This window comes from Lissotriton vulgaris, chromosome 6 (genome assembly GCF_964263255.1).
Source record: "Lissotriton vulgaris chromosome 6, aLisVul1.2, whole genome shotgun sequence".
NCBI lineage: Eukaryota > Metazoa > Chordata > Amphibia > Caudata > Salamandridae > Lissotriton > Lissotriton vulgaris.
Genome location: NC_141694.1, coordinates 1624983340 through 1624997367, shown reverse-complemented (window position 1 = coordinate 1624997367; position 14028 = coordinate 1624983340). Strand labels below are relative to the sequence as shown.

The 14028-nt window shown below is 47.4% G+C and overlaps 1 protein-coding gene across 1 annotated transcript; it reads right to left on the bottom strand.

Annotated features, from left to right (window-relative positions):
* Nucleotides 1–2300: 2300 nt before the first annotated feature.
* On the bottom strand, nucleotides 2301–10671 carry LOC147709218 (uncharacterized). The gene is made up of 2 exons (XM_086925901.1): nucleotides 9418–10671; nucleotides 2301–2921 (listed from the first exon to the last, which is right to left on the bottom strand). The coding sequence occupies exons 1-2, from the start codon at nucleotides 10669–10671 to the stop codon at nucleotides 2301–2303; spliced, it is 1875 nt and encodes a 624-aa protein (XP_086782027.1).
* Between the last annotated feature and the right edge of the window lie 3357 nt (nucleotides 10672–14028).

The following is a 14028-nucleotide window of genomic DNA, read 5'->3' as shown; positions in this document are numbered from 1 at the left end:
AGCCCGGGGGTGAGGTCCAGCAGGTGCGAGCAGGTCACGACGCAGGCGAGGAAAGAGGCCGATCTGGATGAGCTAGTGACCTAAATAGGTCACGGCCTCTGACCCCGCCTACGCCGGAAGTGCGTCACCGCCCGACCGGGAAGGACTTCTTCCAGTCCGGCCAGCCTCCCATAGGGTGGCCGGCCGGCTACTCTCAGCAAATGGCGTGCGTGGGCCGGGGGGCCGGCCCCTAAAGGCGGGCTCGTCTAGCCTCGCCCTGGGTATTAGCTTTCCAAGGCATTCCAGTGTGATAGTATAGACTTGTACCTGCACATTCAAATCCATATTCAAACAGAGAGAAGCAAGACAGAAACTTTCAGAAGCTTACATTTGGATTGCCGCATTCCCTCATGTCAGTGCCGGGCTTTATGAAAACACTGGGAGATTTTGGACTTGTCACTTCTGCCACTGGTCACAGCCAGGGTGTGAGCAGAAAAGCCACCATATATTGCCCAAATGACCAGACAAGACCAAAGTGGCTGTTCCAATGGTCAAAGAAGAATTCCAATATAAATATGGCTAAAACCTGTTAAATATCCCTTTATGCAGGTTATGTTGCTTCTGTTCTAAAAGATGACAGGTGAGAAATCCCCAAACTATAACAAATCCACTGCAGGTCTTGCCTGCCTCTTTCTCGTACACTGGATTGAGCAATACAAAGGCAGCATGAATCTTGTGAAAGTCGTTTTTGTTTGTTTGTCTGAATCTCACTACACATGTAAAGTGTTACCACTCTCAGAAAAAAGCCTTGAAAATATTGTTTTAGCACAGCAGTTTTTACTTGGGGTTCACACTACCTACTCAAGAGTTCCAGAACTTTTTGGAAAAATGTGCAGATTATTACAGTATATATACAATAAAACATTTAAGACTGACATTTTTTTTAAAACAGTCTGTAAATGTGAGAGAATTTGAAATTTAAGGTCCGAAAATGAGTTGGTATCAGTCTGGTTCGTGGGTCCAGCACAGGTGCACCAACAGAACTAGTATGGGCAACTGGTGGCCTAAAAGGCACACTGGTGTGCCCTGACAAAAACAGAGTATGCTCTAAAAGCAAAACAGACAAGGTGATATACTAGAGTCTAGCCTATTGCTTTGCCCTTTAGACATGGAATTAAATATTGAAAAGCTCCAACCTTTTTTATCTTTTCTTTTTGTGGATTTATAGAGCGCAAACGAATCATCCCTGAAGGGATCTCTTGGTGCTTCGAGGAGACGGTCCTACGTGAGCAGGTGCAACTAATAAAGCCATGTCTTTAGAAGTTTCTTGAACGTAGTTAGCTCGTTACAAGCTCTGATGTTCTGTGGTAATTTATTCCAATGCCTGGCTGCCAGATAGGAAAAGGCTCTACCACCCATCCTGACCTTGTGTATTCTCTGGGGGCACAACAAGTTAGCATTGCCAGATCTTAATTGTCACACAGGCTGATACCAGCTGATTTTATTTCTGAAATACACAGGGCCTCTACCTTGTAGTGATCTGAAGACCACGCAGAGCATCTTAAAGATGGCTTGCTTCTTAACCAGTAGCCAGTGTATCTGGTTTAGCAAGGGGACAGAAGGGGTCCGTGCCGGTTTACTAAGGACTAGACGGACTGCTGTATTCTGCACCACCTGGAGCCTTGATAGACGATCCTCCCTTGCCTCCACCAGCAACGAGTTACCGTAATCTAGCCGGCTTACCAGGAGTGACTGGGTGAGGATTTTTCTTGCTGACAGGGGGACCCATGAGAAGACCTTCCTAAGCATCCTCATTGTACCAAAACAGGTCCCGGCCACAGTCTTAACCTGCTCTTCCATAGACAGTTTGTCATCTATTCTGACGCCCAGGTTCTTGGCCCAGCTCCTAGGGAGGGGGGCTTCGCCCAGCTCGGTGGGCCACCATTCTGGGGACCAGATGGTTATGTCCTTCCCAAACAGTAGAATCTCTGTTTTTGAGGAGTTGAGTTGTAAAAAATTCCTCCTCATCCAACTAGCAATGCTGGACATGCAGCTCCTAAATTTTAGTTGAGTTATCATAATGTCCATCTCAATGGGGACAATTAGCTGCGTATCATCCGCATAAGAGATGGTCGTGAAGCCGTAGCCTCTGATGATATCGGCCAAAGGAGTCATGTATGCATTAAACAGGGTAGGACTCAGGACAGATCCTTGTGGAACACCTCTGTCCATCCCTGTGGTCTGCGATACAAATGAATCTAGCTGAATGCTCTAGGTATGGTCCGATAGGAAGCTTTGTATCCATTTAAGAGCCCTACCCTTCAACCCAATCTGTCTAGCAGCTGCCTGTGCGAGATGGTATCAAATGCTGCTGACAGATCAAGGAGGACTAGGATCACCGGGGTTCCTCTATCCAGAGTCATCCTTATGGTGTCCGTCACCTCCAATAGTGCGGTCTCCGTGCTATGTGATGCACGGAAGCAAAACTGCAAGGGATCCAAAAGACTGTTTTGTTCCAAATAGATGGATAGTTGTTGGTTCACCAAAGTTTTCAAGACCTTTGAGCAGCAAGGAAGAAGCGAGATTGGCCTGTAATTCTGCAGCTCATTCGGGTCTGCTGATGCTTTCTTTAGCAGTGGCTTTACAAGTGCGTTTTTCCACTTATTAGGAAATATGGCAGTCTCCAGACAGATATTGTATATTGTGGAGAGCGCACCTGCCAGGACCGGGCTAAGTATCGCCATGACTGGCGGTGGTACTGGGTCCAGTGGCGACCCCGATTTTACCCAACTCAATAGGGAGCCTACTTGCTCCTTTGTTACATACGAGAAGGAGTCGAGCCCAGGAAAGGGCTCTACATCCGGCCGCAGGTCGCTGGTTGGTTGTCCCTCAACCAGTTCCTCTTCCTCTGTATCGAGGGTTTGATAGATCAAGACCTTCACCTTCAAATTTAGATTTTTGTATTTATTTTGTCAATTAAATAACATATCATCATTTTTGCATTTGTTTGATGTATGCTTGTTTCAGTATTTTTGTCTATTGCTTTAAGGTTAAAATCGTAGAATTTGCTTGGAGACATGGGAGGTGTCCCTGGCTTCTAGTAGTGATTCATTGGGGGAACACAGAAGTGTAAAGATTAAGAACAATTGTTTTAACGTGTTTATTCTTAGTGAGAAGATTTGTACCACTCACTGCTGAATGCAGGTAGTGGTACCTATAGTGGAAAGATGATTCTTAATACCCCAACAGAACAAATAGGTCTTAGTGCCTGAGAATTTCATGATTGGCTTAGAGGCATAGATAACCCGACTGAAAGTGGAAATCCTAGAACTAATGGAGGGAATATTCAGGTCCCGGAGAGAGAAAGGGTCATGAATGTGGCTAAATTAAAAGTAGAATTAGAAGAAATTAAAATTGACGCTCTTTTTTTAAAAGCTTTACTTTAAATGTTTCCCAAAAAGGTACCACACAGAGGTAGCAATCAACAGGTACAGGACAAACAATGCGTTTTATAACCCTGTACAGGCAGACATACAATGAGCACCGGTAGGTGCAATAATAAAAACAGTAAAGGAGGCCGGACTCTACGACTTACAGATGGGGGTGTGGCCGATGTGTGTGCGCTGTTTGTAGAGTCCCTCTGCGTTATTACTATGGGCATAGGTAGAGAGTAGCCTTGCCAGGGTTGTGAGCTGGCAGTATCTTTGAGCGTGAGGAGGTAAGCTCGCAGCGGCTGCAATATGTCACGAGGTCTGGATGTAGGCAGCTGCAGGCTTGCATACAATTCGGTTTGTATTGCAGTGTATTAAGCTATCAATCCATGCATTTCGGGCGCGTGCCTGCTGACCCATTGTATGACAATTTTCTTTTTAGCGAGCAGGAGAGAGATAGCAATGACATGATGCAAGGCTATAGGGATGTTATGAACGAATCCCAAGAGCGTCATCAATGATGAGGGTGTAAGTATGATTTGGGTCATGCATGACAGTTCAGCAAATATGGTCCGCCAGTACTGGGCTATTTTATTGCAGGTCCGCACCATATGGGCACAGTCTGCTGATGGAGAATGTTATTTAGGGCAGGCGTGGGAGCAGGAGGTGTCCCTCCGATGTAGTGTAGCCGGTGTGGTGTATGCCCGCCAGAGGAATTTGAAATGGGGTAGTTTGTGGTGATGATTAAGGGAGATCAGTCGCGTCTGTATACAGCATTTATACTCCTGGGAATCGGTCAGTGGGTAACCAAGATCCTTTTCCCAGGCCACACGGACCCTACCGTCTCTAGTTGGGAGCAAGGCCAGACTTGATTTGTAAAGTTTAGATGTTAAATGATTCCCGCCTGTGTCCCTACTAAGTGGCATCAGAAGGGGGAAGTCTTCATGTTCTCTGTGATAGCTGGGAACGTGGGCTCTGAGTGCCCACTGCAACTGCCACAGCACAAACTGGTCCATCAAACAGGTGGTTTGGAAACTGATATCCTCCATCCACGAGAATACATGTCTATCGGGGAAGAGGTCTCCGATGGTTGTCATATTTGGTGAGGGTTCGACGGACCAGAGCCTTTGCGTGGTGGGCAGGCAAGAGTTGGCGGACAAAGGTAGGGCGATGAATTTAATAAGTGACCTCCCATCATCAGAATCACCTGCTTCCACGCCCAGTTGGTTGAGAACACCATCTTGATGTCATGGGGGTCATGTGGCAGATCCACCAGCAACAACACAGACAGTGGGATCTGGTCAGCAAGATCAGCTTCTGGCCTAGTGTATGGTATCTGGGCATCTGGATGGTACCAGTGATGAGTGCTTGTACGGAGGGACGTGACTACTCCCACAACTACTCCACTTGCTGCCGGAGGCCTGTAAATACAGATGGAGGCTCGGACGCGCAGCGGACGCAAGCAAGCCCGTCTGCGCGCGTCTGGACGGGTCCAGGGGCCAAAACCCCTGCCCTTCACACCGTCCAGCTGAGACTGTACGGCTCTGAAGAATTGTGCTCCCTAGCAGGCCTAATTGCTAGAACATGCAAATACTCAATCCTGCCATCAAGTGATCAACACTTATGCTTGTTCTGCAGCTTTCATTCAATGACAGATCCACAGCCTGCCACTATTAAACCACAGAGTTATAAGTTGCTTGTTTTAAACTCTAGATCACTGCCCAAACACACAGCGGAAATCTCTATCCTCCTTGAGGAGGAATCGCCTGAGGTACTGTTTCTTACTGAAACATGGCTTACTCCCAACTCCGACCCCGATATCATCCAGGCCTTGCCTGGCTCTTATTCCATCACGAGGCTAGACCGGCCTTCAGGGAAAGGGGGTGCTATAGCCATTATCTACAAGGACGGCCTAACTTGCCGTCTGACTGGCAGCCCAGTCCCAGAATGTGAGAACTCTACCTTTTCTATCGAATTTACCCGGTCCACACTCACTCAGGCATCCTGATATACCAACCCCTGGTCCTTCAGGGGAGTTCTGCAATGCATTACCAGATCTGGCTGCAAACCTGGCTAGTTCACTGGCCAATTTCACTTTATTGGGGGATTAGAATCTCCACTTTGATGATCCTCTGCAGACTTCTGCTGACAAACTCACCAAGGATTTAGCAGCCTTTCTTTTCACTCAAAAAGTCAGTGAACCCACTCACATAAAGAGTCACTTACTTGATCCTATTTTTTCGAATCTGGAGGAGCTATCTGGAGGTAAACCCATCCCTGTTCCGTGGTCTGACTATTTTCTTATTCCCCTTATATGGTCACCACCCCATCCGGCCCTTTGTAAATTGCCTACCTACTTGAAAAGCCGTCCATAGTCCAAACTTTCAATCAAACAATGGACCTCAGTATTGGAAGAGACCAAACCTGGGCCCTCCACAAATGTAGTAGCAGCTAATGATAATTTTAATCATTGGATCCAAAAATCATTAGATGTTCTTGTCCTGGTAAAAAGCATTAAAAATAAGAAGGGGGCCTCCCACAAACCCTGGTATTCTGTTACACTTTGGGTCCTGAAACAAAAGTGTAAAAAACTTGAGAGAGCTTGGAGAAGGAACTTCTCACCAGATAAGAATGAATTATATAGAGAAAGTATTCACCAATACAAAGCCGTAATTGAAACTGCTCAGGCAGACTATTATGGAAATAACATTTTGATAGCACCCAACTCCTCTTGTGAGATTTTTAGCATAGTCAAAACTCTCTCTAAAGTTCCTCCTCTTCCTTCAACCCCTGATATTTCAGGAACTCAATGTAATAAGTTGGCAGAGTTTTTCTCGAATAAAATTGAAATCATCTATTCCTCCTTTCCCTCTGTTAAAAGGGATTTTCAAGCCCCTACCATTCTTGGCAACCAGGCCACCTTGGACAGAATCCCAGCAATGGAGATGCCTGTCTTAGAAAGCCTTTTATCTAAAGTGAAGAGTCGCTCACCCAATGATCCTGCCCCTCTGGGGAAACTCAAATTGGTAGCCGGCGTGGTCGATCCGGTGATTCTAGACCTTATCAACTTTTCACTCCCTTCAGGGTTAGTGTCCCCTTTGTGTAAGGAAGCCACGGTAAAGGCTCAGCTAAAAAAATCAAGCCTTGACCCTTTAGACCTGGGAAATTATCACCCTATTTCGTTGCTCCCTGGAGTTAGTAAAATTAGAGAAAAATATTTTAACTTAATATTATCATCGCACCTGGAGACTCATAATCTTCTCCATCGGACTTAGACCGGTTTCCGCCCATTACAGGGAACGGAGACGGCCCTTCTCTCTGTGGTGGAAGAGTCAAGAAGGATAGTTGACGCTGGTGGCACTGCGGTGGTCCTCCTTTTGGACCTTAGCGCGGCCTTTGATACGTAAACCATCAGATTCTGATCCACAGGCTCGGTAAATCAGGTATCACTGGAATTGCCCTGGCTTGGCTAAAGTCTTTTCTGAACAATAGATCCTTCCAAGTTTTTGACAAGGAAGTCACGTCAAAACGGATACCTCTCCGTTGTGGAGTGCCACCGGGATCTTCTTTAAGTGCCACTTTGTTTAATTTCTAAACGTGCACTCTTGCGGAGGTAGTTTTACCCTTTGGAGTACATATAGTCACCTATGCGGATGATACGCAACTGGTGATTGGGCTCAATAAAGTGGAAAGCTCTCCTTCCTGCCTTTGTCTTTACATGGAAGAAATTGCAAGATGGATGAGCGACTCCTTCCTAAAATTGAATGGGGGAAAGAGTGAAATCTGGATTATGGGTAACCACTCTCCCCATGATTTGACTGAAATCTGGCCTATGTTCATGGTTCAGTCCCCACCCCTAAAACTCAGTTATATAGACTGGGCGTTTGGATGGACCATGAGCTTACATTTAAATCTCAGGCCTGGAAGATATCCGCCTTATGTTACTTGATCCTCAAAATGATCCGGAAAGTCCTTCCCCTTCTCCCTTTCCAGGCCAGAAAAATAATGGTCCAAGCGCTGGTGCTATCCAGACTGGATTATGCCGATGCCCTTTATTTGGGCTCCCCTGCTGCTACTCTTTCCAAATTACAGATGACTCAAAACCGGGCAGCAAGACTTCTTTTGGGCATTCCCAACCATCACTCGGCTAAACCTACCCTTAAATCACTCCACTGGCTGCCAGTCCAGGAGAGAGTTAAGTTCAAAGCCTTGTGTATCGCTCATAAGTCTATGTTTAAAACCGGGCCCTCTATTCTTCAGGGTATCATCCAGCCTTATGAGCCCAATAGATGCCTTCTCTCCAAAACTAAGAACTTGGCCACTATTCCTAGAAGTAGGAAGGCAAGAAGCGGAGGTCGATCCTTCTAATTTAATGCTGCCAGACTCTGGAACTCCCTTCCTCTCCACCTCCGTGCAGAATCCAATCACCTTTCCTTTCGTAGATCCCTGAAAACGTTTCTCTTTCCAAACTGAATAACACCTCTCAGTTGTCACTGTAAGCGCTGTGATGCCTCCGGGTAGCCATGCGCTATATAAATGCTCCTACAATTACAATTACAATTACAATGAGCAAAGCTGCACTGGGCCACCAGATAATACAGATGGAAATTAGAGCCCCTGAAGCCCCCTTGTTTGTACGATAGGGTCATTGTATCTCAAATAATTCTCATCTGCTTGTCCCCCCAGATAAGGCATGTTATTGTTATTGTTATTGTTATGTTGGGTTTATATCGCGCCAATCACCTACAGGTCTCTAGGCGCTCGGAAATCGATGGAATTCATACAATAACTACGTATCCCACAAGGAGGTAGTGCAGCAGCCAGCCTACATTGCACCCAGGACCCTCCCAAACAGTAATGTCTTTAGAGACTTTCTAAACCGCAGGAGATTCACCTCTCTGCGTAGCCCCTCAGGCAGCTTATTCCATAATTGAGGGACCAACACAGAGAAGGCTCTCCCTCCCTTGGTTACCAGTTTGTACCGAGGGCAGATCAACAACTGAGAATCAGAAGATCTAAGTGTTCTTTTTGGACTATACACTTCCAGACGGTCTCTGATATAGACAGGTGCATGGCCATAAATTGCCTTATGGGCCGTGCATAGACTCTTAAACTCCACCCTCTCTTTTATGGGGAGCCAGTGTAAGCTCTGTAATAAGGGAGAGGCCTTGGTCCTTCTAGGGAGTCCAAAGATCATTCGTGCTGCGTCGTTCATCACAACCTGCAATCTGTTCATCAGGGTTTTAGGGAGGCCTAAATAAAGGACATTCCCATAGTCTATTCTTGACGTGATGGTCGCCGCTACAATTGTTCGCAACATGGCCTGGGATAGAACGGGTACTAATTTACGTAGCTGCCTGATGATGTTCGTGCAGCTTCCAACAACAGCGGAGATTTGGCTGCCCATTGAGAAGTCACAGTCCAGCTTGATCCCTAAGCTCTTTACATTTGCCCTTGGCTTCGGAGTTGGCCCTAACTCCTGTGGCCAGTAGAGATCGCTCCAAGTTGAGGCTGTAGATGGAATTACCAATACCTCAGTCTTGTCTGGATTGATCTTTAGCAGATTTCTCGTCATCCACCCAACCGTATACCTCAGGATATTCTGCGCTTGAAGTTGCGCTGCCTCAGTGTTATCGATACTCAGTACAAGCTGAGTATCGTCAGCGTAGTTAAAGACTCTGCAGCCCATACTGGCCAGAGATGCAATCAGAGGTTGAAGGTATAGATTAAACAGTAGTGGGGACAATGCGGAGCCCTGAGGCACCCCACACTCTAAAGTCCCCACATCTGATATCAGATCCCCCAGTTGTATCCTCTGTGTTCTTCCCAGAAGAAAGGATTTCAGCCAGTTAAAAGCTACGCCTTTAACCCCGAAGTTGTCTAGTCTTTCCAGGAGCAGGGCATGGCTGACCGTGTCGAACGCCGCCGACAGATCTAAAAGAATCAGGGCGCTCGGTTTCTTAATGTCAGCCATGCCTCTTAGTTCATCCAGCACCGAGAGCATCACCATCTCGGTGCTGTGATGTGCTCGAAACCCTGCCTGTTGCTCGTGGAGTAAACAATGAGACTCCATGTGAAGAGATAGAAACTGCAGGACATGCTGTTCTAAAATCTTAGAGAGAAAGGGCAGCTGAGAAATTGGTCTATAGTTCTTCAAGACCGCAGGATCCGCGCCGGGTTTCTTCAGCAAGGGCCTAACTCGCACTTCCTTAAATTCAACAGGTAGATACCCCGTTTCTAAAGATCTATTAAGGAGAGAGATGATACGCTCCTCCAAAATGGGACGTGCCACACGAAATACACTAGGGGGGCATGGGTCTGCTGGGGAACCAGACTTAGTTCTACCCATCAATTGCTCCAAGCTCAGCACATCAATCTCTGGGAACTCCACGATAATACAGTCCGTGGAGTTATAGAGATCAGGGTGTAAGACAGGACCGTTCAACATATTACTTTTTATTTCCGAGATGATGTTCTCTACTTTTTCTAGGAAATATCCCTGAAAGGTATTACAATCTATAGTGGTGTCTGAGCATTCCGTTTTTTTGCTCAGCTCAGATAAAATTTTAAAGGTCTCTTTCTGGACATTCCCAGCCTTATTTAGGCGAGACTCATAATGCTCCGCCTTTGCTTGCAGTATAAGTTTTTTATACCTGTGAAGGGAGGCTTTATACTGATCCCTAGCTATGTCGTGTTTGGTTTTCCTCCAAGATCTCTCCAAGGTCCGGAGCTTCCGTTGGTGCTCCCTCAAGAGCGGGGTAAACCATGAGGCTCCTTTTCCTGGTCCTTTAATAGGCTTGGTCCTTTCAGGTGCTATCAGATCGAAAGCTTGACACAGGCTCCACGTTAAATCCGTGTAATCCAGGTCCAGGTTGCTTCCAACAACAGAGGGTCGGGCCACTTTCGGAAATGTCTCGGTCAGGGTTTTTAGATCAACCTTATCCCATTTACGTATTTTCCTGACTCCCCGAGACAGATCACTTAAGTGTCCATCAATATAGACCTCACAGTTCACTAAATAGTGATCGGTCCATATACATGGTAGAACATCTCTGAGGTTTACATTTGGATCAGAGGTCCATACAAGATCGAGGGTATGACCCTTCATGTGCGTGGGTACTTCCACGAGTTGTTTGAAGCTCAAAGAGGACATTGTAGTATTCAGTTGGCGTGTAGCCAGATCCTTGTGAGGATTTTCCCAATGTAAATTGAAGTCTCCAGTTACCACAATTTTTTTGTATCTCGTGCAGAGGTCAGACATAATGGGTGCAAAAAGATCATTGAATAATGGGGTGGAGATAGGTGGGCGGTAGACCGACAGAACTACCAAACAAGAGTTATTCAAGGTGATCTTTACCCCTAACAGATCAGATAAATCCACTGTTTCTGACAGTAATCTTACTACTGACAGATTCTTTTTGTACAGAATCGCTACCCCCCGTGCACTTCCTGCACGGTTATGCCATATCGCATCATAATTAATAGGGAGAGCCGCAATAATATCTGGCATTGAGTTATCATTCGTCCAAGTCTCTGATAGAGTCAGGACATCGATATCATTATCCTGAAGCAGGGTAAAAATCTCCATATAGTGTTTATGGAGTGACCTAGTATTTAGGCTAGCTAACTTTAGCAGAGAGGACTTAGTACCGGGCTTGCCATTATCGAGACGTTTGATGGCATACTTATTCAGCTTTACAAAGACTGTAGGGTCTAATGGCTGCTCACCTTTATTAAGTTCAAACAGCTCTTCCGAGGAGTACAATAGCCGTTGGTCAGAAGTCCTGTCCCCGGGGCCCGTCCGTGCGCGGACGGGCGCAGCCGGGCTGGACTCTGGCGTGACTTCGGCGATGCTCTGGCGAGCCCGCAGCGCGTGACCGCTGCACGTCAGCATGACCGGTTTAAGTACTGGTCTAGCGTCCTTGTGAAGACTAGACCGTGCGAAGCTTCTGGCCCATTCACCCCCCACCCAAGATGTCCGCCTCAGTGCTGCCTCGAGGGAGAAAGGACCCGCACCAAACGCGGTGAAATTTCCAGATTTAGAGTGCAAGGAAGTGGGCAGTTTAAAATCAGGGTAAAAGGCAAAATTAGCACCAACTAAAATAGCAAAACGAGGGTATTTAAAAAAAGCTTGTAAATAGCTCCTGTGAGCGCCCTACGCTCTGCGCTGCTCCTTGTGATTCAGGATAGGGGGTGAGGGTGGTACGAAGCTTTGCGAGGAACGTGTTAGTCAGTGGTATAGGGATATTATCTATACTACTATAATAAAGGAAGAACTTTGCACCTTTGAGGTGGGTAAACTCGGGAACCACAGCGCCAATCCACACACCGATACATCATTGTAATCATCAGGGTGTGCAGCTGGACATAGGCTAAATAAATAAAAAAAATATACGTTATGTAAAAAATTGACGATAAAAAAATGTAGTCCCTTGCAAGTAGCGCCAGCCGCGACCTGCGTGGTGACATCAGGAGCGCGGGGAGGAGCCGCGTGCAGGAGTGGAAGAGGAGCGGCGGACATGGCGCGGGGGAGGAGCAGTGACGAACGGCGGAATGGCGGTGAGGACTGGCGACAGGCGGGAGGAGCGGTAAGTGGAGAGGCGGAGTGGGGAAATGAGGAGCGCGGGGGAGGAGCGGCGGCTGAGGTAAGGCTCCGGGGAGGCGGGGGTCGGGGCAGGCGGGGGACGGGGCGGGCAGGGGCCTGAGCTGCTTGACAATGTCAGGCGGGCAGGGGGCCGGGCTGCTGCACAATGTCGGGGCGTGTGGGGGTCCGGGAAGCCTGATTGCTCGCGGGGGACGGAGCAGGCAGGGGCCCGAGTTGCTTGACAACGTCAGGGCGGACAGAGGGCCGGGCTGCTGCACAATGTCGGGGCGGGCGGGGGTCCGGGAAGCCTAATTGCTCCCGGACAAGGTCGGGACGGGCTGCTAGTGAAACATGTACAAGAACCGAGGCAAGACCCCATTTTATTAATATCTGTATGGCCAGCCAAGGATAGTAGAAGCTTCAGCTAGTGTTCAATTTGTCTGGACAATTTATCTAGCGCTGGACTGTAGTTGAAGCATATTATCTGCTTCTTATCTCTGTGGACATATATTCTGAGGTACTGAACGGAATCAATGCACAACACCAGTGGAAATTCACTATCAATGCTGCTCGGCAATGTTGGGTGGGGAAATATCTCAGACTTAACCCAATTTATGTGTAACTAGACAGGGCCCGTATCAGATTATTTCCCTTAGTATGGGCGCCAGGTGGTCACTCGGGTGGCTCACATAGAGGATCATGTCATCTGATTAAAGTGTGTACAGGAGTGGTCCGGTTTTAAACTGTAGCCCTCCCTGGAGGTGCCGTTCCTGCAGGTGGCGTATCATGGGGTCTAATGCTATAATAAATAATAGAGGTGATAGCAGGCAGCCTTGCCTTTTTCCCCGTGTCAGGGCGAAGGAGGACGACAGCATCCCATTCAAGCGTATGAGTGTTGTGGGCAGCGTATACAGCAGCATGATGAGTGCCATGTGGCTTGCCGGAACACCCACTCCAGCGAGTTAAATGCTTTTCCAGTGTCCAACAGTGCAGCTACAGCAGGCACGGTGGGGGAGATTCGATATAAAACTGCGAACAGCGTACGTACATTCAAAGCTGTGGATCTCTGTGGACAAACCCTGATTGGGCCGGGGATGTCATTTGGTCCAGCAGGAGGGAAAGTCGGGTTGCTAATATTTTAGACAAGATCTTGTCAAAGTTTAATAGGGAGAGCGGCCTATAAGAACTGCAATGCTGAGGGTCTTTCCCAGGTTTGGGGAGCAGTATTAACACTGCTTCACAGAGAGTGGGTGGAAGGATGCCCCTCTCCAACACCTCCCGATACAGTTCAAGCAGGTGTGATGCTAGCAAGTGTTTATATGCTTTATAGAGAATACCCAAGAACCCATTCAGACCAGGTGCCTTTGTACCATCCATGGCCTCTATGGCTTGGACTAGCTCCTCAACTGTGAAGGGATGACTATCTCATCTAGGTGATGTGTTCTGTCGGCGGCCTCGTCTGTGACCCAGGAGGTGTATAGGTCAGTGAAGAAGGTAAGTTCTTTGTCCTGAATACCCAGTCTGTCTGCGATATGGGTCTGTCTGACTTCTGGACACCAGTTCTATAAGATTGGACCCTAGGGGGTTGCAGCAGTAGGGCAAGCGTGTAACCCGGTCTTTCTCCCTCCCCATACTTCCTGGCTATTGGTGCTTTCCTAGAAGATGTGTTTCTCTCTCAGCTGCCTTGCAGATTTCTGCTAATAGCGAGGTGCGGCGATGTAGTTGTGACTGCAACCCGTGCGCTGCCTGGGCTTGATCAATCACAGATAACAGTTTCTGAATTTGGAAGAGAGTGTATCGCAGGTCTCTCAGGATCCCCGCATGTTTAAAAATACAAAACCCTCTCATATAATTTTTGAAGGCTTGAGTATAGTGAGCAGATAGGCCGCATGCTAGCTGTTCGAACTAGGCAGGCTGCTACTAAGGGGGATATCTCTGAGATCAGGACAGAGAACGGAAGTGTCGCAATAACACCCGAGAGTATATGTGCTAGCTTTCGGGACTACTATCGGAAGCTATATGAAGCTGACTATA

What these genes read in the sequence shown, in the direction of transcription:
- LOC147709218 (XM_086925901.1), bottom strand. Translation starts at nt 10,671, where the DNA reads ATGTCTGACCTCTGCACGAGATACAAAAAAATTGTGGTAACTGGAGAC. An exon ending in CACATCACAGCACCGAGATG is followed by an intron (nt 2,922 to 9,417) that starts GTGATGCTCTCG and finishes CTAAATTTGAAG; the next exon opens with GTGAAGGTCTTGATCTATCA.